Source organism: Apostichopus japonicus, chromosome 1 (assembly GCF_037975245.1).
Source record: "Apostichopus japonicus isolate 1M-3 chromosome 1, ASM3797524v1, whole genome shotgun sequence".
NCBI lineage: Eukaryota > Metazoa > Echinodermata > Holothuroidea > Aspidochirotida > Stichopodidae > Apostichopus > Apostichopus japonicus.
In genome coordinates, this window is record NC_092561.1 from 18,008,027 (window position 1) to 18,034,461 (window position 26,435).

Here is a 26,435-nt window from a genome sequence, read left to right on the forward strand (position 1 = left end):
ATAATTCTGCTATTATCAGTTCTATTCATTTTACGCGGCCGATTCCATCTAAGAAAATCATTACATATCTTAAGTTGCGTGAAGTTAACGAACAAAAATTCATAAATGGTTCATCACTGGTACTTTATACCGCCCCCAGTACTACTTACCTTGCTCAGCAACACACCGACGTATTGATCAATCTGCTGGACATGCACGCCCCTCTCAAAACCGGGACAATGTCTCACAGACCACAATTACCTTTGTATTCTGAGGAAATGTTATCGTGCTAAGCAAGTAAGTCGGCTTTTAGAGCGCAAATTGCTGAAATCTGGATCTGAAGTCAACAAACAGCTATAAAATGAGCAGTGTAAGATATACAACAACCTGCTTACTTCTACTAAGTGATGTTATTGTCGTAAACAATTGCACGATGTGACGACAAAGAACTATTTTGCATTGTCAACAAATGATGTTTACCGAACTCAACTCATACGTTACCAGCCTTTACTTCAGCGAAAGAACTTGCTGATGATTATTGCAGATTCTTTCACAATAAGATTAAAACACTTGATTATTTACCAACATTTACTTATGATGCTGCCATTTCTCAGTCTTGTACTATTAGCTTCTCATTTTTGGGTACTGTATCAGAAGAAGACATGCGCAAAGTGATTAGAGAAAGTGCATCTAAATCCTGCAGTTGTGGAACTAGTTTCAAATTGTCTGTTGAAAGAGTGTATTGATGTTTTGCTTCCTGATATTACTAAAATTGTCAATTAATCTCTCTCTCTTCTGGAATTTTTCCAGACTGCATTAAAGCATTGTGCCCATTCTGAAGAAGTCTAATATAAAGCCAGATGATCTTAAGAACTAACGACACATTGCTAATTTATTTTACATCTCTAAAATTCTAAATAGGATTGCTGCAACACAGTTGACGGTTTATCTCAATGACAATAATCTTTATGATATTTTGCTAGATGTTGACAAAGGAGTACCTGTGTTGTTAGATTATTCAGCAGCATTTGACACTATCGACCCCAACATATGATTCCACCGTTTACAACACATTTATGGAATTAGTGAAACTGCACTGAAATGGATCATTTCCTACCTATCAGATCGCAAGCAGTCTGTAATTATTGACTGATGTGCTTTCAGATTACCCTTCTTTACAATGGGGTGTCCCCTAGGGTTCAGTTACAGGCCCTTTAGAATTTTCAACCGTCGCTCCAAAACCGTGGTTTTCTTTCAATAAACGCAACATACCCTCAATATCTACATTCAAATATAAACTCAAAACTCAAAACTCAAAACATTCTTGACGATTAAGTATGTTTCATGCTGGTCTTTATCGAAGAAAATAAACGTGAATAAGGATTTCTTTGTAAAATAACAAGTTACAAAATCATTTGTTTATTCCATCCACCATTTATTAAGTCTTCATATAACCAAGTTTGAAAATAATTACGCATTGCAAAAGTATTATATATATAAATTCGCTAAGATGTGAATACACTTTATATTACTGTTTGAAGGACAATCAGATCAGCTGTTTTCACTTAAAGATATACAACGACTGGGGACGAGTTTCATATAACACATTTCTAATAGGCTTGATGCCTATTTGTTTTTTGTACATAGCATTTGCTAAGCATCGTCAACCATTGCATAAGTAGATTTAACGCAAAACTGAGGTAAAATAGCAAAATGCTGGAGATTTAAATATTGTACAAAGTTTAATACACAACTTGGTAATCGTAACTCAAAGAAGAACACGAAAATACTTTAACCGAGCTTCGCTCTTACTTAATCAATAATAATACCAATATAATATAGAACAGTACAATACTAAAAATGTACATTTGCAAGGCATCTTTTAAAATGAAGTAGGCGAGCTATAAAACTACGTTAATACTCCCTAGGTGGCCTTGCTCCCCACAACCACAAATACATTCCGCAAAAGCGCCTGTTATTAAGCGTGAGTAATACTTAAGTTAGATATTATGACCTTTTCATTCCATATGCTCAACACTGACTTCTACGTTTTCGGAGTTCTTACCTGGAGGAGCTGATCGTCTAAGTCATTTCGATGCAAACATAAATTGCGAATAGAATGTTTAGATGTAGCCAAACGTTGTCAGTACTATTAACTTTCAACGCTATTTGAATCTTCTAGACCTCTGCGTTCTAAAAGTTGGGATTGTAATACGCCGCATCAACAGGAATTTCCCCCGGTATTTCGATGATCTGTTCTGGTATTGAGCCGTGTTGGTATTCTCATAATCGATCACTCCCTCTTTTGCCATCGTGTCATCTGTCATCTCGTATAAATCCATATCATTCCGACCAGTCTCTGCTTTGTTTGCTTTGCTAAGTGTTGGACTAGGGCATCTTTCCTTTGTTTCTTTTACTTTAACCTTCCTTAAAAGTCGGCAGTAATTTGCAATAACAATTACTAAAGCTGTGAGAAGAGCTAAGATAAAACATGTCAATGGTATCAACACTATGAGGAAAACAGAGCTTTCTTGCTGATAGTTTTCATCAGTTGAAGTTTCATGTGAATTGTCTAATGATACGTTGATGTCAACTGACACTGAACTCTTAGGAAAGAGAGGTGTGCATTTGAAGATTCCATCCGATGAAAAATTATTTATGATCAATTCATCTGTTTTCGTAGTCGTCGCAAACTGTGGATCCCATCCGCTTATGGGAGATGGAGGTGGATTGCTTGGAGTGAAAACCCAATCAAAAAACTCTACTGGGGGATCAGCTTTGATGAATGGACAACTCAGAGATAATTTTTTTCCTGAAATTGCCTGGATGTTTAATGTGGCATTCGGATCAAGCATACGAGGGCAGGTAAAGTTCTGAGGAAATAGTGACATCAGATAACGTTCCGTGAAGATATCAGGGGTTTTGCATCTAGGAGCATTACTCTGTCCAGTTGCTTGAATGGCTTGTCTTATGGAAGAGTTTGTTTCAGCTATCCACCTTAGATTACAATCACAAGCTATTGGGTTCTCGTTCAAGTATATTAGTGCACTGATGTTTGATTTTAAAAGAGCCAGTTCCTCTGTATACTCCATAGTTGTGATATTATTGTGTTCAATGTAAAAATATCCCAGTGAGGAAATCTCTAGCAAGTGACTGAATCCTGTACTTGAAAGAGACACGATGTAATTATATCTTAGATTGAGAATAAATCTTTGACTGGCATGCAAGTCAAATGCACCGGATGGTATGTAACTGATCTTATTGTAGTGCAAATAAATATATAGCCATTCGATTCTATTGTGGACGATAATAGAACCTCTTGCCATATTCCTGATTCGATTGTTGTTTAAAAAGAAATCGAAAGAACCCAATTCCTCTCCGCCGCTGTCCGTTACAAAGAATCCTAAAGGAAGCTCTTGTAGTGCATTATAGTCTAAGCGTACTGTCAGGCTATTGCACTGGTTGGCTCTATAGGTTCCTGTTGAAGCAGTAATTGCATTATTGCGAAAGTCATTGTAACAATATTGATTTTGAGCTGTGGAATTTCCAAAAAGGTCCCAGTCAATGATCTCAATTTTATTGTCGGAAAAGTCGAAACTACTTGGAGGATCAGTGCATGACAGTGCTGAGGTTAAGTTGAGGTTGTCGCAGTAAAGGTTGGAACCGGAACAGCGACAAGGACCGTCGCATAACTCACACTCTTGTGAGACAGTCTGCCTGAGATATATCAACAGTATCACGATGATTATGGCTTTCATTTTGGAAAAGTATAAAAAGTCCCCCCAAAAACAGTTGAAATGGGCTGGTATGTATTTCCTCAGCACCAATTTATGTTCCAGAAAAACGTTGATCGTCAAATTTAAGTTAAAATCCAGAAGAAGGTTTCCCTTAACATAAAAAGACGATGAATTTGTTGAATCCGATAAATTCCTTTGACGTCATTGGCTTTAGTTAACGCACTTCACTTGACGTAGTTTGCAAGTGCAAAATAATCCCACTGTCTATATATATACAAGTCTAAAAGGAATAACTGAGATAAATGCTTTGAACAGGCATCAAGTCGTCATTTAAACTAGGTCAAATATGACAGAGACACTTAAGAACGTGCGAAAGGATGTACAGGTTTTTGTAAACATATTTGAATTTCTAGCAGGTCCTTCCTACATCCCTACAGACCTCTTTGAAAACATGCACACTAAAGTACCTCTACAGGAACGCACAATACTTAGTTGAACTTGTGCACAATAAAATCAAACGATGAAAGCTGTAACTAGTATACAGCAACAAAATTATTGTCAAATTCTGAAGCGTGAAGTTTGCCTTAGGCGGGTTACTATATAGTTACACCTAGTTGCATTTAAACAACACCCTTTGTGTTCATTGAAAACTGTACATGCAAGTATGCTTCCAGACTATGAAATGGGCTATTAGCCAAGCATATCACAATAAATTTAGAAACCACAATTGACTATTTTAGCATGGAAATCTCTGTAATGGAATTGTTGCTAACAAAGTACTTGCTTTGATTGTTCTGATTTTTGGGTTTTCAAACAAATTCAATCATCTGTGCAAAGGATTGGAATTTGGGTTCTTTCGAGAAGTAGTTGAGAGTAGTAGTAAAGAGAGAAAGATATTCATTCCAAAAATGGTTATGTTTTTTATAGGCCTAGCTGTGAGTGGGTGTACTTTGGTTGTGTTTACCCTATAATGTAGGAGGAAGCAACTTAAAGGTTTTTTGTCCCTGGCTAAAAGTAAGGTCACTCACTAAGGCCGAAAGACATGGCCCGCGAAGCATAACGTTACGGTACTCACCTACATGGCTAAATTAATACATTGTCGTATTACTTACGTACGGCTCTCGTGCAAGGCGCTCCATATTAAAACTCCCAAGTGTTTGAAAATCTATAACATATATAATAGTCCCTGGGCATATATTCAGTAACTTTAGTGCACACGATGTGTGCGAAGTACCACGTCATGCAACTCCAGTAGTATTTTTTGTTTCGCTATGAGAGAACCTACGGCTCCCAACAAGTTGAGCAACGAAACAGTTTTTGGTACAACAAAGGCATGCTTCATTTTGCCTTATATTAAACTACAACTCATGCAATCAAGTTGAAAGTTCCACACAATTAGTTGCAAGGCTATTGATACCATGAACATGTTATGCATGTAGAGGTCAATTGAGGTCACTGGAACCATTGCAGTAACCATAAGGTCTCACTACCATACACTTCCTCCTCTAAAAGTGTTGTTTTTTATTGATTTATCATCGCAAAAGATTGGTCACTTACTCTCCGCCAAGTGTGGAATCATATCTCAAAGCCAATCATTGCTGAAGTCTTCAACTTTTTATTAGAGGAATTTTCTCAGTTAAATTAAACTGCTTGTTTCTTCGAAATTTCAAAACAAAAAAGCGTATGCCAGTCCTAGAATGAAGGGAAAAATATTCCCCAAATAAGGACAGTGGAGATCTAAAAAGAATATATTCCTTATACAATTTCTTTGCAATGAGTTTATTCAAAGGACTTTGCAAATATACATTTTGATGGATAACATTTCAGTGGGAAGTACAAGGACGGTAACACATATAAAGGTTACGAATAGCGACAGTCCGATGCTATTGAAAGGGTTGCTTTCCCATCAGAGGAAAGTTTCAACTTTATAATGAAAAAAAATGACAACAAAATTTGAGAGTTGCAGGCCCAAGACATACTCATCCTCAGATGTTTTATTATAGTCCCAGACTGTTTAGATTCTCTTTTGCGTGCAATGACCGAATGAATTAGAATATGGACAGTTTGCACATATCGAAAAAACAAAATAAGTTTGCTGTTATATTCATGACATAACGGAATAATGTTTTTATGAACGGCCCGTCTAAATTAGCTTTCCGAAAATCAAGAGTCGTATGGATCCAAACGGAATGCTAAAACTTTACGATAACTTGAGTAGTTCTAAAAAAAAAAGATTTATTTAGGTAACCGATGAAGACAACAAATACTGTATTAACCTATTTTTGTATTGTATTGTACAAATATTCCAATGTAATGGGTTGTAGAGTAAAAGACATAAAAGAGAGACGATATTCACGTATGTGCATATTAAATTGGTTGGTTCTGTAAAAACGCAGTTGGACTAACAAGAAGCGAAAATTTTCTGTTGAACTTACTGCATGTGTGTTACTATTTGAAATCGATACTTGTCTCACCTTCTAATTAAAAATATTGAGTCGGACAGAATCGATACCGAATGAACGGAAACCAATCTTGTTTCCTAACAAATAAATGGATACCTGACAAGCATACAATTATGGTGCTAGCGTTGTGGAAAATAATTAAATACATGTATGTCGCAATGTCACTTTACTTGAAGAACATTCCCAAGAGAGGTGTAGAATTTATTTGATGTGGTGGACGCCTGTCCTGCTCCGAAGTTTGTTCGTTGGAAACTCGTTTCTCGTACATGTGCATGTAAGAGTCAACAGTTACAGATGGAACTGTACATCATTTTGTTGTTTACCTTCATACCAGGTGAGTAGTTATATTCTACCGTAATTATATTATGTTTGATGAAGTCAAGTCGAATATTATCAATAGTCGAATGGTGTCAATATCCAGTAGGATAGGGACATGTTTGGCATTTTTTTAATAAGTTATACAGAGACACAAATAGTAATAGTCCAAGAAACACAAAAAAAAGAAAAGCAAAACAGAAGAAAGAAATGATAAAAAAAAACTGTTACAGATGAGAAGTAGAATTACAAAGAATTATACTCCGTTCTTTAATACATTGCTTTCAAATCTTATTAAGAACACAATAATGGTGAGTGTGTATTGTTTGAAGGCATTAAAGAGGCACAGCGGAAAAAAATGTTTTATATGTAGGCACAAATTTCGGAGGCCAATGGCCAGTGACTATGATTTGAGTGGCAAACCGAAAATTCTCCTCAAAACGATCCGGAAGAGTAAACTCTTCGGGTGTTATGACAGAAAATATCAGTAGTTTGAATGTTCTGCCATAAAAAAAAGCCACTTTATGACTAGTACTTTGTCATTGTTTCAACAAGTAGGACTTTCTAATTCAATTTACTTTATTCCACAACTAAAGGACAACTCGTGTTTTATATCTTAAACACATTTTCTTATATTACAGCTATTTCAGGGAGAAATCCAATCAATGCAGAGGGGAGAATTCGTAGATATTTATTAGATCAACCAGGATTTTCTTCTCATGACAGACCAGTGCTTAGTTCTAACGATACAGTGCAGGTCCAATTGGACGTTAGGTTGTATGCATTGTGTGATGTTGTAAGTTGATCTTGATGTCAGTGCGTATGTTTCTGCTTTTTTCCGATTTGCATGATTGTGATGGTTATAAATGTTGCTCAAAGCTTTCAAATTGATATCCATTGGTTTTCATATTATGGTTTCATATTTTCGTTTTATATGGTTTCATATTTTGGATATTTTGTACGGCTATCGTATTATGCCTACAATGGTCTTTCTAAAATGTTCACCGTCGACACATAATCATCCAGCATTTGAACTATATGAATTAAGGTACCTTCCAATTCATTATATTGCACATTAAATGAAGGTGTTTATTACTTTGTCGACAAGAACGTTTTAGTTCCCGTGTATTTATGTCGCCGTTTTTCCGGTATAGAAGCAGCTATTCCAACATGGTACAATGTGAACGATGTATTGGGGGCTTGCCATCATTTGAAGTATTCGAAGTGATCAGTGCTAGATTTGTCATGACATTTAAGATACACAATTTATATGATATATAAAACAAGCGACTTACGTAATTGAGTAACTATTCATCTGGTTAATATAATGTGCACTCTTATTTGAGTATACCGTATCAATGCTTCTTATAAAGCAGCTGAAAGCTACAGTTGTTCGTATTATAACATCTTTTAAACTGATTAAGTTTATAAATGAAACAAATATGAAAGTCAATAAGAAATTCCTGCGGAAATTTGTTATTAAATATTCAGAGTATCGGATTCTAACGTAAAGTAACAGCAACATCAGTTTCCTAAAGTACACGAAAGTTGAAAAAATCTAGTCGCTACCCCCCCCCCCCCCCTTTCTCTCTTTCAACAAGATTAACAAAATAGGAAATTAGCAACTATTTAGCAAGGCAGCGGTACATTAGTTTGATGTTAAGTATGTCGTGTGAAATAAATAGTACTATTGTTGCATTTCATTTCGAAGAATGAGAAAGATCAAGTTATCAGCGTGGCTGTGTGGACGGACTTGGTAAGACAGGAAATGTCATTGTTTTTACTACGTACTACTTTGCTTATTCAGTTGTGCCAGTCATACTCCATTCTATCAAATATTTTCGTCTCTTTAGATGTTCCATGCACTTACATACTATAAACACATTTAGATGTATCTATTTGTTCTGTTTCAGACGTGGAAAGACCAGCGACTGGTTTGGGATCACAATAGTTTTGGTGAAATAAATTTAGTTCCGACTAGTTTTTTAAAACCCAGCCTTATGCAAAGTTTGCAAAACTCGAATCACGTTATTGTCACATTTAGTAACATTAAGATGTAGCAGAGGCCAGGTATCCAATGAGTAATGAGGCTCGAATTCGAGATTACCTACTCAACCAGGCCAACTTCTCAGCAAGGGAGAGGCCTGTTCTTGACTCCGATGACCCTGTCCATGTAATAATGACGATGGAGTTTTATGCAATGCTAGACCTGGTAAGAGCAATTATATACATACTACATCAGAACACTTATGGTACCTTCGACCCTCCTTTGCATCATGGCATTTATGACTTTTGTTGCTCCACCTGATAGTGGAGAGAGAATCTCCCTAAGTGTATCGATGGTTCTTGGCCTTACCGTATTTCAGCTTCTAGTTGCTGATATCTTACCGGCAACAAACGAGCGATCACCAATATTGAGTGCATACCTTACTACCACTTTCGTATTAGCCGGTGCTACTGTACCTTTCTCATTGGTTAATATCAACATTGCTTACGGGGATAGTGCGATTCTGGCTTTGAAGTATCGTTGGTTGAGAAAATTATGTTTAGACTATCTGCCTCGATTGACCGCGGTTCCCTCTTACAGTGAAAGGATTCGCACCCTCCATGACGAAACGGCACAAACAAATTTAACGGAGTCAAGCCCTAATAGAAATGATCAGGGTGTTTCATATATTTAAAAGGATAAGTCTAACATGAATTAAAATTGACATGTAAAAGAGGAATTGATTTTAGCACCCTGATGAAACGGTTAAACTGTATAACATACATTATTATATACTTCTCGGTACAACAACATCCACAATTATTCAAATATTTTCGCAACCACTATACTTCATTTTGATAATGTTCAGAATTAACTAATGAAGTAATACTAAGACAGTTGAAAAAAACATTTCAAGCACCTCAATAATACTAACTTCTTATCATTCTGGCTTTGATTAAGTTGAAGAACATTTAAAAACACTTTATGCTGGTAGAAAAACTTTATTTATTGAAATATATTAACAAACATATTTAGAAATGTAAATTTATCGCACCAGTAAAACACGCTTTATTCTGTAAGACGAATAAAAATAGTTTAAGTAGGTTTTCATTGCCTGACAGTTGCCTTCTTTATTAACTAAAATGTTTCTTGCTTTTGAGTAAATGAATTTGTTTTTAAAGTAAAATTTAAGTAAAATTATAAAATTATGTAGCAAAAATATAGATGGAACCATTTATCTTATGTTTTAACTTAAACAAACTTTTATATTACTATCAATGAATGAGTATCATATCAGAAAAGATGACTACAAAAAAATAATAACATTTCACCAGTATAAATTGTCTCACAAAAAGTAATATAGTTGTGATATGTGAGCTTTTTGTGTAACGTCTATTGTTTCCTTCATGTAATAAATTTCGATTTCTCCCCACTATATCATTACTTGCTTACTGTTTCTCGTTTTACATATTTAGTTAATAAGTAAATACATTTATTAACCACATTATTAGTAAGCGTTGCAATGTATTTGACTAAAAATTATTTTACTTGGTTTTGATTTATTGATTTGGCAAAATCATTACAGATATATAAGTTTTGTAACTACATCAATGTCTCGTAAGAACAATTATTCAATCTGCTATAAACTTTGGAAATCGTATATACGATCTGTATCGGGTTTGATAAGGAATTACAACTTCCTTTGTGGTTTGTCATCGCGTATTATAACGTTTGTGTTACCAAATGTTAAAGTTACAACAAAACCAAACCTGGAGCAAACTGCTTATCCACTTAAGATCATGTGTAAGAGAATGTGTAAAAGTAAGTGGGCCTGAAGTTTTGATCCTAGCAGGATCTTCAGACGCTGACTGACATTCAGCTTCTGAAGAAGATAGTTGTTGTCACCACACTGATAATCCAAGTGTCCCTTTGAATAACATGTATGTTTATTCATGTAGTTTGAAGGTCGTTACAACACTTACGTTTCATTTATTTGAGCAAATGTAACATTGATTATGTTAAATAGGAACCAGAAAATGTTCATAATTTCGAATGCAGTATATAACTGGAATAGAAAAGCAGTTAACGTTCTGCACCATCAAGGAACAAGTAATCAAATTATATGTTGAATAATGGAACATACCTTTTCTTGTGAACCAAAGAGGAACAATTAAATAGAATTTTAGATATAGAAGTGACAATTAAATCCAAGGAAGTGCCGACATTTAAAGGAATAAGTTAAATTAACGACATGTACTACTAATGAGGAAAATGAGGTTAATTGTAGTTAAAGTATCAACAAACATGACAATTATTTTAGCGGCAAAACTACACTTCTATGGGATGGCTTCCATAACAGCACATCAGGAGGACAGTTTGAGAGCGGATTTGTTTATGTTATTCAGAACCACAAAGTATGTACGCTCTCTTGAACAACAATGAAGTATTTGTTTTGCTATACGTTATATATACAGGCAGAGTTGCATCAACGTAAGTTTGTATTTTCATATTTATTTATGCTTAGTCTTAGATATTAGTCTATTTTCTGTAATAAAATGTTGTGATTTCCCTGGTCAAATTATCACACTATACGATGCTTACGGTAATCCTACTTAAACTGCAATGCGACATTGATTGAATTGTTAGTTAAATAGCACAATAGCTGATGGATATTAATTTGATTTATTTCAATATTTGATAAACCTACTAATTGCTTAAACTGTAAAAAGTTTATGAAATGATCTGTTAAATATCTCCTCCTTAGTTGATTCTGAATAACTCCAATCTTGGGAGAAATTTTAGTATATTTAGTGTTACTTAAGTGTGTTCTATGATTGTGATAGAGAACATTCTCCTTGTTTTCGGTGCGGAATGCCAGTGTTTGTAGAATTGAAGGCATGTAAGGCATCAGACTAAAGGGGGGGGGGGGAGAGCTACGAGAAGAGGGGTGACAGAGGGAAAAAGGCTGAGATGGAATGGAGGGGTTGGGGGGGGGGGATACGTTAGTCATGTCCTTCCTGAATGTTGAGCCCATGGGGTTCCATGGTTATATATAGTTCGGTGTAAAGATATCATCATTTCATATTAGGTAAGATCATCATTCCATATTAAGTAAGAGCATCATTCCATATTAAGATGTAAGGTATCATTATCCTATAGAAAATGAGGTGAGCAGCTGTCATCATTTAATAGATAAATGCGGTGTCGAGATACCTTCAACTTATATGATACGAAGTGAAGAGATATCATAACTATACAATCCACATGACATGACATGAACATCCACCAATTACCGATCTCGCATTTGTATCAGTTTAATATAGCATTATTTTATAACTTTCAGAAAGAGTAAAAGCCAGATATCCAAAGACTAATGAGACTGAAATTTCGTAGCTATCTGCTGAATCATGCCAACTACTCTTCAAATGACAGACCTGTCCTTGAATCCGATATAAATTTATTTTTGCAATGCTGGATTTGGTGAGAAAAAATATAATGGAGCATCCTGGATACTGTTTTCACATTCATTATCATATTTTTGATATTCTAGAGTTGAATAATAATCAAGTTTATGATAGACTAGGGTAGTTATGGTATCAATTAGGTGTTACACAACAGAATTTTACCTGTTGCTACATTCTCGCACAATTTCCCTACAGAGAATGAAAACGAAAGTTTTAATTGTTGTTAAATGATCTTTGTTTACACGTTTTAGTCACGAATTTTTAAGCATGTTTATCTTTCTTGACCAGAATGTACGAGATCAAGTTATAACGACTGCATCGTGGTTGACCATGGTAACTTCGTACATTCACCGTTGACTGTTTCTTTATAAGATTGAAAATGTCAGCAAAATAATCATAAGCCACTTTGTAGCCACCGTGATTTCTATGTAAAAATGTACGATTGTTTTTCTTTGTGATGATTTCCAAGCTCATATAGGCTTATACACATATCTGAAGGACGTTACTGTTAGAGTTCTGATGAGAATGTAGGTAAAACGATATCAGATACCTCTCGTAGCAATTCTCAAGCCCAAAACCTGCATGTTACAAGCAGAAATTATCCTGACATTTTTCGAACATATTCTAGATCCTTGGTGGGGTCCAGGGGCGAGACCTGGGAAGGAAAATTACTTTCAGATACTTCTTGGTCCCACGTAGTGAAACTATTAACAATAGTCCTAATGAAGTATGATTATAATAACGGCAAAGGAAATTATATTTACGGAACATCTTTAGGTACACTACTAATAAAAAACGTCCTATCCTCGATGGTGTATATATAATGAATACTTAACTGGTTCTCAACAAAACTAGCACATGATATTTAGTATACCAAAATAACACGTGAATAATGGCGATTTTTTAGATTCTTAGATTGATTAATTTTGCGGCTAGTTACACAGTCCGGGCTTACTAACAAGATTCAACCAAAAATAAATAAATCAAGAAGGTTGGTAAACTTGAAGGAAACGCAAAATTTCAGACCTCTTGTTTGCAGACATTTGGCTGTATAATATCAAGAAAGGAAGACGATTAGTTTAACAGGGAAAGCGTAGTTCCGGTTAAATATTTCATTAACTTCAAACGTAAAAGAAAAGAAATATCTTTTCAGAGACTCTCACCTAGTATTTAATTTAAAACTCTCTTCCCAACAACCATGAAGTATTTCTTGCGTTATTCACTGCGTGTTGCGGTGACTATCTTAGGTTTCAACCAAGGTAAGACTACATTTTATTAGGATTTGGCGACCGTTATTAGAATGAAGCCTGTGCATTGGCAAATTTCCTTACAAGACACAAAAGTCAGATATTACATTATATTAAATGTTAATACTTTCGTAATGGAAATTTTTATTTCGTCATTGGAAGTCACGATGAAGCACATAATGATTGCCTTGTTCACAGTTCAGTGACATTAAGGAACACCTTGAAAGTATTGATCAGTTTCAACATTGATTGCTCAAATTTTTAGTGTTTCTCACCGTGAGATTTATGTGCCTTTCTGTAGAACCTTCACTGTTCAACTTGAACCGTCCGGTGAGAACCCTAATGTAGCTCATGTGGACACCAGTGATCTACCCGTGTATCAAGCCTTTGGTGAAGTCTGCGATTAAATCAAGTACATGCCATCTTTTTCTTATTATTTTCTGATTAACTTTACAATAGTATTATTGTAGTATCGCATCAGATTCAACGAATTTTAAGATATACATCATCAACGCAATATAATGAAAATAGAATGCAAATCATCAATCTATACGTTTTGAGGTGTGAAGAAAATGGCCCGATATATGCCCTTTCTTTGCAATTCCGATTGGTTTGTTCAAACCCTGTCTTATGCAAAGCGAGGAGAAACATATCAGTAAAGCTGAAAAAAAAGTTAAGTGTTTGTTTTTGATCATTCTTCTTTCTTCTGCAGAAAATTTACGCGAGGAAACAAAGGTCAGTGACGCTACTAAATGTTAAGGTTGTGTGATTTTTCATATGTGTCTGATATTTTTAAGCAGTCTTTTACGATCCATGATAATCAAACTTTTACACGGTAGCTGGTTTTCGAATTCTAAAATAAGACATCAGCCCAACATGAACCAAATTGAGATCGAATACAGACGTAAACAAGAATAGGATCTCTAACGAAACTATAAAATAATGATTAAATTTAGTGCATAAAGTAGAACATATCACTGTTATGCCTTGATCTTTTAACACATAAACGTGAATATTATCTTCATTCGGAATCGGCGTGTGGCTTGAAGATCAGATTGCAAAGAACTCCGTCTTCATTTTCTTTATAGGCTCCGTTACATCCATAGTTCAAACCCATTCTCTGTCTGGATTAAGTTCTCTGATTGCAATCCTAATCTATCGTATGTTAAAACTGCACATATTATGCTGAAACCCTTTAACATAGAGTAATTCAAATCGTATCACCATATTAAACAAAGACGTTCTTTTTACGATCCATGATAATCAAACTTTTACATGGTAACTGATTTTTGGATTCTTAAATAAGAAATAAGCCAACATGAACCAAATTTAGCTCGAAAACAGACGTAAACAAGAATAGAATCTCTAACGGAACTATAAAATAAAGACTAAAGATATTGCATAAAGTAGTACATTTCACTGCTATGCCTTGAATTTTAAACAAACTATTATTTCATTCGGAATCGGCGTGTGGCTTGAAGATCAGATTACAAAGAGCTCCGTCTTTAGTCTCTTCGTAGTCTCCGTTACATTCATAGTTCAAACCCATTCTCTGTCTGGGTTAAGATCTCTGATTGCAATCCTAATCTAGCGTTTGTTGACACTACACATGTTATTCTGACCCCCTTTAACATAGAGTGATTCACAGCTTATCACCAAACTAAAGAAACACGTTCTTTTTGTTGTTGTTTTAAGTCCATGAAATGTTAAAACTGAATGTTTAAAACGAAAATGTAATATTTATACATTATGACATTTTACAGGAAGGTTACGGTTTCATAGAGAGCACAAATCATTCTTCCTCCATTTTGCCATGTTAGTGGGGGGGAGGCGGGGGGGGGGGGGGGGAGAACCATGGTGTGTCCTGAAATATAAATTGGCTTTAAATTGCAGAAAAATCTTTACATTATAACATTCATCGACTCTTGGTTCATAATTCAAGTAATAGTCATTAGTTTTTTTATTTATTTGGAATTCTGTTGAACGAAAATAAATAGGGTAGATTACAAAAAAAAGTTTAAACATTGGCACGAAAATTTAATTCTCATCAAACACTGATTTCAAATTTAATTTATTTGCCATTTTTAATTTATTGTTTAATTCTACTATTATAATAATAAAAATTAAAGAAAAGACCACCATTCCCTAGTGTTCTGTGAGAAATTGAATTTGGTCCATCTATCCATCGCGTCTATAACATTTTACAAACTTCATCTGATTTTTGCATTCGTCATGTAACTTATTTTTTATCACCAGACAAAGATTCAAGCTAGAACTGCTGCCCTGGTAATGCACCGACTGGTGAGTGTAGTTTTCAACACTGTATTTGCTGTCCTCTTTATTAAAACCTTTCTCAATTTAACAGAAATTCGGGAGCTCAGAGTGACATTTGTCAATCTCTCGACATGATGTAAGAGTTCCAGGACTAAAAGTCACACTTAGGTTAAAATAGAATCGGAATGATATACTCGAAAAAACAAAAACAATTTAAAGTAACAGAATGTTGACATTTATTTATGTGATTATGCATATTTTTTGTTTCTTTATTACGAATTTTAATTCTTAAATGTTATGTGTTGCACTTTAACATCAACTAATACCCTGCTTAGGCCAAAACTAATTCACAATGGGTCACAAGTGTTATTTTCATATAGTGGAAATCTGGGTAAAATAATATTTTTGGGTAAACAAAGATATTAATAGGAACCATCCGACGATAAAAGCAATTTGATTAATGTAAGCTGACTTGGTCAAGCTGGTAATGTTTTATTTTAAAATGTAAAAATTTATGGTTTTCTTATTGAAAATAATATTGAGTTATGATTGACTGTTAATAATTTTGTTTTTAAAAAATCGAAAACAGAAAACAACTACAGAGAGAGATTGTAATTTTAAATCATTTCAATATTGTGACTGTCATGACACAATAGATTTTGCGAATTTAAGATATGATATGGCAATCCAATTCCGTCTAACTTTACCTCTATTTAAAAAAAATAAGAACTAGGAAATCAATCAAATCGCACCTAGTTCCCATTGTAACGTGATCTCGTTCATTGTGCAAGGTAATACATTGTTGTTAGTTGCTGAGAGCCTTTCTGCTTGGATGCTATCAAATTACAAGTAATTATTTTTAGTGATGAACATATGACGAAGCATTTTAGCTTGAGTATCTTTCTATTGCATGATTCTGGATTTTGGTTTTATTATTTATGTCCATATAGTTATGTATTACGTGGAATGTTCAATTGTTGCTCATATTTAAATGTGTGTGATAAATAAACGTTTTTTAAAATTCACGGTTCTGTACTTTGTGAGATTCTTCTACAAGTATCTGTCCTACTCACATTTTGTGAATGGCAATGTTAACATTCACTCAGACAAAATTGATTTTGTTAACATTAATTCAGACAAAATTGATTTTGATCACATTAATAAAACATCATTTTTTAAATTATAAAAACCAGAAGGTGGTATAGAATAAGAGAACAACATTTACATGTGTGCTCCAATTTTCTGTTTAGATGTCGTTTATGGTAAAAGTAAACAGAAATGGATCCGTTAACATACATCAGGAATACGTGGATAATTGTTTTGGGTGCCTGAAGGCTATATCAGTGTAAAGCATTGAATTGAGATAACAAAACAGCACCAGGTATATATCAAAGTGACACTATCGTCGGTCTTCAAAAAGAAACAACTGGTTTTGAATTTCGGAATAAAGTGTCTGGTTAGACATGACTACATTTTATTTATTGTATTGAACACTAATACGCAAACATGATCATTTATTTGTTCAAATTAAAGTTACATCCACAAATTTTACAACTTTTACAAATTTCGATTGAAAAAATCAATACTTTCACATTTCAATCCATTCAGACCATTTATAGCTATTATATTTATTATTGCAAATTCCGCAACACTTTGAAGTTTAATATATCACTCCTATACAGACGTTTTGTTACCAGAAAACTTTATCACCACAGATATGGCAACAATAAAGTAAGCAAGGAGAAATAATAGAAGAACCAATCTGTCCATCACTAAACTTGCTGTACGAGCTTCCAATTGCATCTGCCGAAAGATAAAATGAATCAAATCAAAGTTTTTCCAGAAAGCATAATATTTTAGTTACAAGCAGTTGTGGCAAAAGCCAATACGACCTTGCATGATATTCCATATGGGTGACAAAGTTGTAACCAAACAGTGCATTGTTTTGTCGAGTCATAACTTGTAAACTTTTCTCATTTCTATTTTATTCATTCTTTTGTGTCACTTTATTATTTGGGATAAACTTGATAACATTTCTTTTGAAATTTAGTGACACGAGTCTTGACTCGTTTCAACGCTGGTATATTAATCATAGTTTAGCTAATGTATTTACATTTTTGCCACAGTGAACTGGAAAATGTCCTAATTTATTTTCCTATGGTAAAACTTATGACTTACTGTTGCGCCGTGCAAATACACTGACAACCTCTTATTACTTGGTACAGATATTTGAGCAAATTCATGTTATATACAAGCGTATATTCGGGATAGAAGTGTTATCACGCAAATAAATTTGTAGGGAATATATTCTCACCTTTTCCTTGTGAGTAAGTTTCTTTGTCACATAACCAGGAGTCAGTGGCTGGACTTTATTCAAAACTGGTGGTGTCTCAATCGTTGTTACCCGAATTAACCCTCCATCGTTCAAAATTTGACTCATCCCTTGATTCATATTCCCACTGTAAGCTCTCTCTTCGTAGGTAAGTACACCGAGAATTTTCGGAAGAACATCCAAGATCAAATGATTAACGAAAGGATACTTTAGCATTCCAATTCTTCGTTCACCGTAAGCGATATTTATATTGAACAAAGAAAAGGGAACAGCCAGACACGAAATGATGAATGTCGTTGTAAGGTATTCACTTAGGATTGGTGGATTTTTGCTGGCTGGGAGTGTATTGGCAACCAATAACTGAAAAACTGTCAGACCAAGAACCATAGAAACCCCAAGAGATATTCTTTCTCCGCTTTCAGGAGGAGCCAGGAACGTGGCAAATGACATGAGACAAAGTAAAGTTGATGGAATAATAAGAGTAGTGATGTAGTAGCGTGGATCCCTTTTGAGGATAACATGAATCGTAGCGAATGAAACTAAAAGTGCATCTTCATCGTCTAGATAATTCTCAAATGGATAGAGTTCGTTCAAAATCGTTGTGTTTATATGTTCCCATTCACTACTTAGTAGGGTAGAGGGATATGATACTTCTGAAGATGTGAGGTTTAGTTTGTCAACCTCTTGGTTTTCCGGCACAAAATAATAGGCGCAGATTTGGGTGTCAAAGGGAAAATATCGAATCCTGAATGAAAATGAAAAATAAAAGTATCTAATTTAGTCCATAAACCAAGAAAGGCAAATATATTTTGTTTAGGGTATGGGAAAGTAACGGATATTACAACATAGTAGTTTAAGTTCACCAAGATTACAAACAAAATATATGGTCTTATGCATGCACTTTGGATAAATGTCTGTGTAGCAATAATGCAATTAAACAAAATAATAACAAAAGTGTTCTGTTTGTAGAGGGGCATATTGATCGTGAGTATGGATCATGTTAGCAGTAATCACTTTCCGACCCACAGCCTAAGAGTGGTTATAAACATCTCCACATATTAAGTCAAATTCACAACAATAGATAGCTATTACATTCATCATTAACTCTATCAATTAAAAAGCAGAGCTTGATGAATATCACAATAACCCTTCTCAGTATGATTCAATATCTAACAACCATGGACGTACCCAAATAAACACTGATGTGCATATAATTGCCAAGCATATCACTTAATCACAAACTCATTTAACTTCAGGAAAAAAAGAGAATGCAATAATTAATCGATATAAATCAATTTTTGAAAGTGATTTGAGTAACTGAACATTGTTGGAATCATTAACACTGTTTCGAATTTCATATTTATAAAATGGACGTTTTATAAAGCCAAGTAACATATGCAATATGACACTAAGTGGACTTTATAACCGATAACCTCAAAACACTTGCATCATATGACACAGAATGGACTGTATGACCCATGTCCTCACAACACTTATATCGTATGACACTGGGCCCATGTCCTCACAACATAATCATATGACACAGAATTCACTGTATGACCGATGTCCTCACAACACTTACATCGTATGACACAGAACGGACTGTATGACCCACGTCCTCACAACACTTACATCGTATGACACAGAATGGACTGTATGACCCATGTCCTCACAACACTTACATCGTATGACACTGGATGGACTGTATGACCGATGTACCCAAAACATAATCATATGACACAGAATGGACTGTATGACCGATGTCCCCAAAACACTTACATCGTATGACACTGGATGGACTGTATGAACCACGTCCTCACAACACTTACATCACATGATACAGAATGGACTGTATGACCGATGTACCCAAAACACTTACATCATATGACACAGAATGGACTGTATGACCGATGTCCCCAATACACTTGCATCATATGACACAGAATGGACTGTATGACCCACGTCCTCACAACACTTACATCGTATGACACTGGATGGACTGTATGACCGATGTACCCAAAACATAATCATATGACACAGAATGGACTGTATGACCGATGTCCCCAAAACACTTACATCATATGACACAGAATGGACTGTATGACCCACGTCCTCACAACACTTACATCGTATGACACTGGATGGACTGTATGACCGATGTACCCAAAACATAATCATATGACACAGAATGGACTGTATGACCGATGTCCCCAAAACACTTACATCATATGACACTGGATGGACTGTATGACCCATGTCCTCACAACACTTACATCGTATGACACTGGATGGACTGTATGACCCACGTCCTCACAACACTTACATCACATTGCCACATTTTTGAAAGTGATTTGAGTAACTGAACATTGTTGGAATCATTAACACTGTTTCGACTTTCATATTTATAAAATGGACGTTTTATAAAGCCAAGTAACATATGCAATATGACACTAAGTGGACTGTATGACCGATGTCCCCAAAACACTTACATCATATGACACTGGATGGACTGTATGACCGATGGCCCCAAAACACTTACATCATATGACACTGGATGGACTGTATGACCGATGTCCCCAAAACACTTGCATCATATGACACTGGATGGACTGTATAACCGATGTCCCTAAGACACTTACATCATATGACACTGGATGGACTGTACGACCGATGTCCCCAAAACAAGCTTTCCGTTATACATGAGCCATATGGTACCTCGATCCTCCTTAACAACATCCAATGCATCAGTACTCACACTATAACAAATTAAAAATTACAATTTTTAATTATATATATATATATATATATATATGATAACTTATATTACATTATATATGTTATGTTATGTTAAATTATATTATACATGTTGATATATAATATATAATAATAATAATAATAATAATAATAATAATTAATATATAATAGCTATATTACTGAGTGCAAATAAATCCTTTATACAGAATGGGAACAATTTGCAAGTTGCTACATGTACGTTAGAACTATAACCTTTCTCCAGCTTTAACGATTGTCGTCTGACAATTTCCTTACCGATTCTCACTTCTAACGTTGCTCTCGCTTTCTGTTTTACCTTTGTGGGGTGGGCAACTTTGGTCTCAACTGTCCATCCCTGAGTTTAGCATACAAGCAATGTTGTCTGCGCAAAAAGACTATTGTGCTGCATACCTATACTGTGGTTATATCCCACATTATTGTATGAACGGTTCTATACTGCAGAGATTGATTACACATGTACGATCTGTGTTACCTAATACTAACTGAAAGGCTCAATAGAATTTTGCAATACTTGCGTCCTGCTCATTGGATATTTTGAATCGCCCATGAATTATGAAGTAAACTACTGGAAATGTAGTGGAGTGTTGTTCAGAATGGAAGGAAGGCTCCCTTTGAGTACCTTGAGCATTCTACAACAAATATCTTTGATCACAGTACTTGTAATGTCATTGTATGAAGGAGAAAGAATTACAAAGTAATGATAGCTTTTAATAATGGTAGCTATTTTACATGTGAAATTAATATAATAAACAGCAATTAAATAATAACTGTTCAACTTACGCGTTGCCAAGCATTATTCTTGGTACCCATACATCTTTATTGAATATTACGATACTTCTTACGCCATCGAATTCTTCGGGGTCCCAAACTAATCGTTCATCCATCCATGTCTATAAAGAAGTATGTAATATACATATATGTATAAACATATATATATAAATATATATATATATATATATAAATATATATATATATTTATATATATATATATATATATTTATATGCACAAGAATAAAACAAAATTTAATCAAATATTTTAAGGTAATTTAATAGGTATACTAAAGAGAAAATAGTGTGTATTCAATTAACAATACATATTATGTATTATAATAAACTCTTAATAAAGTAACGTGGAACATGCTAACGGTTACATATTATAAGTAATATGATATATAATACAATATTTGTAAGAACTAGTCTTAATCAAAGTATTCCAGAATTGATTAAACTTTCCAACAAATTACTAAGCAATGCATTCAAATAATGTATGCATACCACACCGGATGTTTTTATATAAACCATGACAATAATGGGTTGTACTATACTTGCTACAAGCACAGGAATATCAAGATAGCTTACCAAAGTCAACCAAGAGGCAGTGGTAAGTGTTTGATCCTTCTCGTTCTGCATTGAATCAATTGTTCCAAAAGTATCAGATGTTTAAGAAAAGGGGAAAACATGTATATAACGAAATTTATAATAAACAGCCAATCAGGAGAGGAAACAACTAAATCGTGCCAAAGGCTGCCTTTATTCTTTAAGTCTTTCAAAAAGGGACGTGGTTAACGGATATGATATGATTTCTAACTGAAAATAATCTGGAGTAAAAAACTAGGGCCCAGTATTTCATTGAGAAATACTTTTGTTTAAATATAAACTTGATACCATATACGTACCATGAACAAAATGTTGTTTCTTTCTCACACACATTTGGCGCATTTTACAGGAAAATATCTCCCCCCCAAAAAAAAATAAATAAATAAAAAACAACAACAGGCAAACGCTTATCGAAATATTATGAAATAAGTTAATTGTTTGTATCAACTGCGTATTTTTAAGTACAACTAAGAAAATATTTCATCAAAGTCTGAACTGGATCCCTAAGATTTGCGATGTATGGGGTTTAAGAATGGTAGTACTTTAAGATAAGAGTAAAATAAAAAGTTATTCCTAAAATGTGTTCATTCTGACATTTTCATCCGAGAGTAGGGGTTAAAAAATGTAACAATGTAGCTCAATTCTTCCCCGGAAGATCAGAGTAAAGGTATTCATGTACTCACCAGATCTATTAAGGCGTAAAAGTCTGTTTTTATTTCAATATGAACAGATTTGTTGGCATGAAGAACAGGTCTGTCGGTCAGATGGAGGTTCGGATGAGTTAATATGTAATCACGTATTCTCCCTTCTGCGTTTCTCTCGTACCTCCCATGAATAGCTACATAAACACAAAACAATACAAACTAAAGTTTATAGCTGCATGAACACAAAATAATACAAACTAGAAGGTGTTAGATGCTTGTACACAAATAATACAAACTAAAGGTAATAGCTGAATGAACACAAAATAATACAAACTAAAGGTTATAACTACATGAACACAAACTAATACAAACCAAAAGTTATAGATACATGAACACAACATAACGAAAACATGAACACAACATAACGTAAATTAAAAGTAATAGCAACGTGAACACAATAATTCAAACTAATGGTAATATCCTGAACACAAAATAATACAAACTAAAATTTATAGCTACATGAACACAAACTAATACAAACCAAAGGTAATAGCTACATGAACACAAAATAATACATGTCAAAGTGAAAGTATAACTAATCGTATCTTTGTTGAATTGCATTAATTAGGAAAATTCAATAGTATTTTTGTTTTCTAATATGCGTGACATATATTGGTTTAATTATTTTGGGTTCTTTGTTTCCAATATAATCTTTAACAAGAATTTGGGAAAAGCGGAGTCATTTATTTTTCTTTAATTTAATAGTAAAGGTTACTTGTCATAATTATATGATCAAACCTGATGATTTTATTTTAATGTAAATGTGATAAATATATCTTAAACAAAACCACAGGTTAGTTACAGAGTGTAGATATACGCACTTATATTAGAATTTATGAGGGAGAACAGAATGGAATGAAAATGACTGGTATTGTGTAAAATGTAATGTATTAGCGAATTATTTCATTACACGTTTAGGTGAAAATTTAATTTTCGACACACCCACTTTTTAGGGTGGTGAGTACTAGTCTTAAACCGTACACCAGAAACACATCAGATCTGGAAATATTAATATGAATAATAATTGACAATTCGAATTACAGAAGAGAACTAACTCTGTCAGTTGAGATTTTCAGTTTTTAAAATTTTTAAAATTATGTAACTAAATGCAACGAAACAAGTCTATGGCAAAGTTCAATACTGAACTTTGGTAAGTCTAGACTGACTACTGACTGGCATATTTCAACATATTTACTGATTTTGTTTAAGCTAATGAAGTTGAAATCTGAAAAAGAAAATTAATACTTTGGTAAATTATTTGCTGTTTTATCAAAGACGAACCATATTTAAATTGCCGATAGCAAATTGCTTCGTTGGTGGATTTAAGTAAGCTTCACAACAATAAATTATCGTTTATTGTATAATTTTATTTTCCATTTTAACAGTTTAATCACAGCTATAATGCTACTGAAATACAACTGTAACCCAGTTCGGTAGTCATATCAATGTATAAAGGAAATCACTGTGTACCTGAAACGTAATTTGGTACTTTCGGACAGGGAAAATGTACAAGGAGAAATTAAAGTAGGCACAAAGGGGGTAATTGTTTTCGAATTACCAAATTATATATGATTATACTTTTTACTAGTAACGTAGCCAGATGTTATGTAATAACGTTAAACCAGTGATAACACAAACATGCGCTAATAGACTTAGCAATAACTTTATTACGGTACTAACATTTATACTATTAGAGTTTCTTATGAAATCTATTAAGATTTTAGCTAGAATATGTCAATAAGTATCTTCATCATGATACTGAATTGATACGATATTCAGTTCAGTGGAGTAATCATCAAGTATTTCATTGCTAATGCAACATAACTTTAATTAAATTAAGTGGATGGAAAGTTGTATACAAATAATGACCTCAAGATATAAACTAACTATATTCAAAACACACCTTCACATCATAATCACTTAGTCAATTTAATACTTGTATATTATCAATGAACTGCTCGTATAATATGGATCAACTCATTAGGTGATGTTAGACATTTTTTAAATTCACACAAATCAGTGCGTACTCGCAGCAAATTCTTGGACACTGTCTCCTGAATCCAACGACAGCCCATATCAACGCCATGTATTCAATTAACAGAGCTGATTACTTTACAATATAACTCTAACTAAGTTATTTTGTTAAAACGACTTTAACTTACCTGGAATGAAGATGAGACATGTTATTAGCTTGAGCATATTGGATGTCCAACTTGTGTGAGTTTCACGTGCTTTAATTTTGAAATGGATGTCTTGGAATGGCGTTGTAGCAATGAAGATTTAATTCATAAAAGGTTCTTTCAGATCATCTGAGGTTAAGACAATTATCAGTTATAAGCGCTCATTTCCCTCCTCTCTTTTGAATATTCAGGCACTACCTTTTTAATTAGACGCGGTGTTAATCAAATATTACCTTGTTGGCAAAAAAGATTAGCAAACAAAGTGGTACTTTATAATCCTGTAATAATGGATTCCGTCGAAGATTTACGTCACCCCTAATTATATGTATTGATCACCCCTATTTTAAAAACTGAATTTACGTTTTACATTAAATTGTTCTTGGAATGGCGTATGTGTTATCAATTGCATACTTTCTAAATGTCCTGGTTACCCAGTAACTGTAATGGAAATGAATTCACCTTTTAAAGTCATAAATAGTTGCACGTCATTGTAATAATTATGTGTTATTCTGCTCTACATTAGATCTTCACATGTACATACAAAAAATATTCAAATTTATAAGTTACATACTTTTTATAATCAATTGAGAAATAAAACGGTCCATACTTAAGCGTTTATGCAATACCTCTGGAGTTGTGTGTTCTGATTAAAGGGAAATAAAAACCCGGTACATCGAAGACTTCATTGATAGAGTTCCATGACAGTTAGATATTTAGATAGTTAGTTATATATAATATATATATATATATATATATATATATATATATACTATATATCTGTCATACCACTTGCTACACATTCATTTCTATATATGTGGATGGATGGATAGATGGATGAATGGATGGATGGATGGATGGATGGATGGGTGGGTGGGTGGGTGGGTGGGTGGGTGGATGGATGGATGGATGGATGGATGGATGGATGGATGGATGGATGGATGGATGGATGGATGGATGGATGGATGGATGGATGGATGGATGGATGGATGGATGGATGGATGGATGGATGGATGGATGGATGGATGGATGGATGGATGGATGGATGGATGGATGGATGGATGGATGGATGGATGGATGGATGGATGGATGGATGGATGGATGGATGGATGGATGGATGGATGGATGGATGGATGGATGGATGGATGGATGGATGGATGGATGGATGGATGGATGGATGGATGGATGGATGGATGGATGGATGGATGGATGGATGGATGGATGGATGGATGGATGGATGGATGGATGGATGGATGGATGGATGGATGGATGGATGGATGGATGGATGGATGGATGGATGGATGGATGGATGGATGGATGGATGGATGGATGGATGGATGGATGGATGGATGGATGGATGGATGGATGGATGGATAGCCTCGAGTCAATTTTGCTCAATTTTATTTGGTCTGGCAAGCCGGATAAGGTTAAGCGTAGTACTATGATAAATCCTATTGCTTAAGGTGGTTTAAATGTTACTCATATTTCTAGCTTTATCCATAGCTTGAAGTGCACATGGGTAAAACGTTAGGTCGGTTGCAAATACGCTCATTGGGCTAAGTTGTTTGATTTTTATCAAAGAAAATA

General features: G+C 34.3%; 1 protein-coding gene and 1 long non-coding RNA gene across 2 annotated transcripts; one reads left to right on the forward strand and one right to left on the reverse strand.

Moving 5' to 3' along the window:
• Positions 1–6,377: 6,377 nt before the first annotated feature.
• Positions 6,378–8,250, forward strand: LOC139969673 (uncharacterized). Its single transcript, XR_011793788.1, has 3 exons — positions 6,378–6,512; positions 7,135–7,289; positions 8,205–8,250. It is a non-coding gene; the product is annotated as an uncharacterized lncRNA (long non-coding RNA).
• A 7,420-nt stretch (positions 8,251–15,670) lies between these two features.
• LOC139965799 (acetylcholine receptor subunit alpha-type unc-38-like) lies at positions 15,671–24,948 on the reverse strand. The gene is made up of 7 exons (XM_071968559.1): positions 24,834–24,948; positions 22,651–22,805; positions 21,950–21,994; positions 21,371–21,480; positions 20,437–20,553; positions 17,780–18,542; positions 15,671–17,268 (listed from the first exon to the last, which is right to left on the reverse strand). Exons 1-7 carry the CDS (start codon positions 24,868–24,870, stop codon positions 17,140–17,142), a joined length of 1,356 nt encoding a protein of 451 aa, XP_071824660.1. The 5' UTR covers positions 24,871–24,948; the 3' UTR covers positions 15,671–17,139.
• Positions 24,949–26,435: the final 1,487 nt, after the last annotated feature.

Coding starts and splice junctions, on each gene's coding strand:
- LOC139965799 (XM_071968559.1), bottom strand. CDS start 24,870: ATGCTCAAGCTAATAACATGTCTCATCTTCATTCCAG. Junction 21,995..22,650: donor TTTACGCCTTAATAGATCTG/GTGAGTACATGA, acceptor GATTCAATGCAG/AACGAGAAGGATCAAACACT. Junction 18,543..20,436: donor TCCATCCAGTGTCATATGAT/GTAAGTGTCTTA, acceptor ATTTTCATTCAG/GATTCGATATTTTCCCTTTG.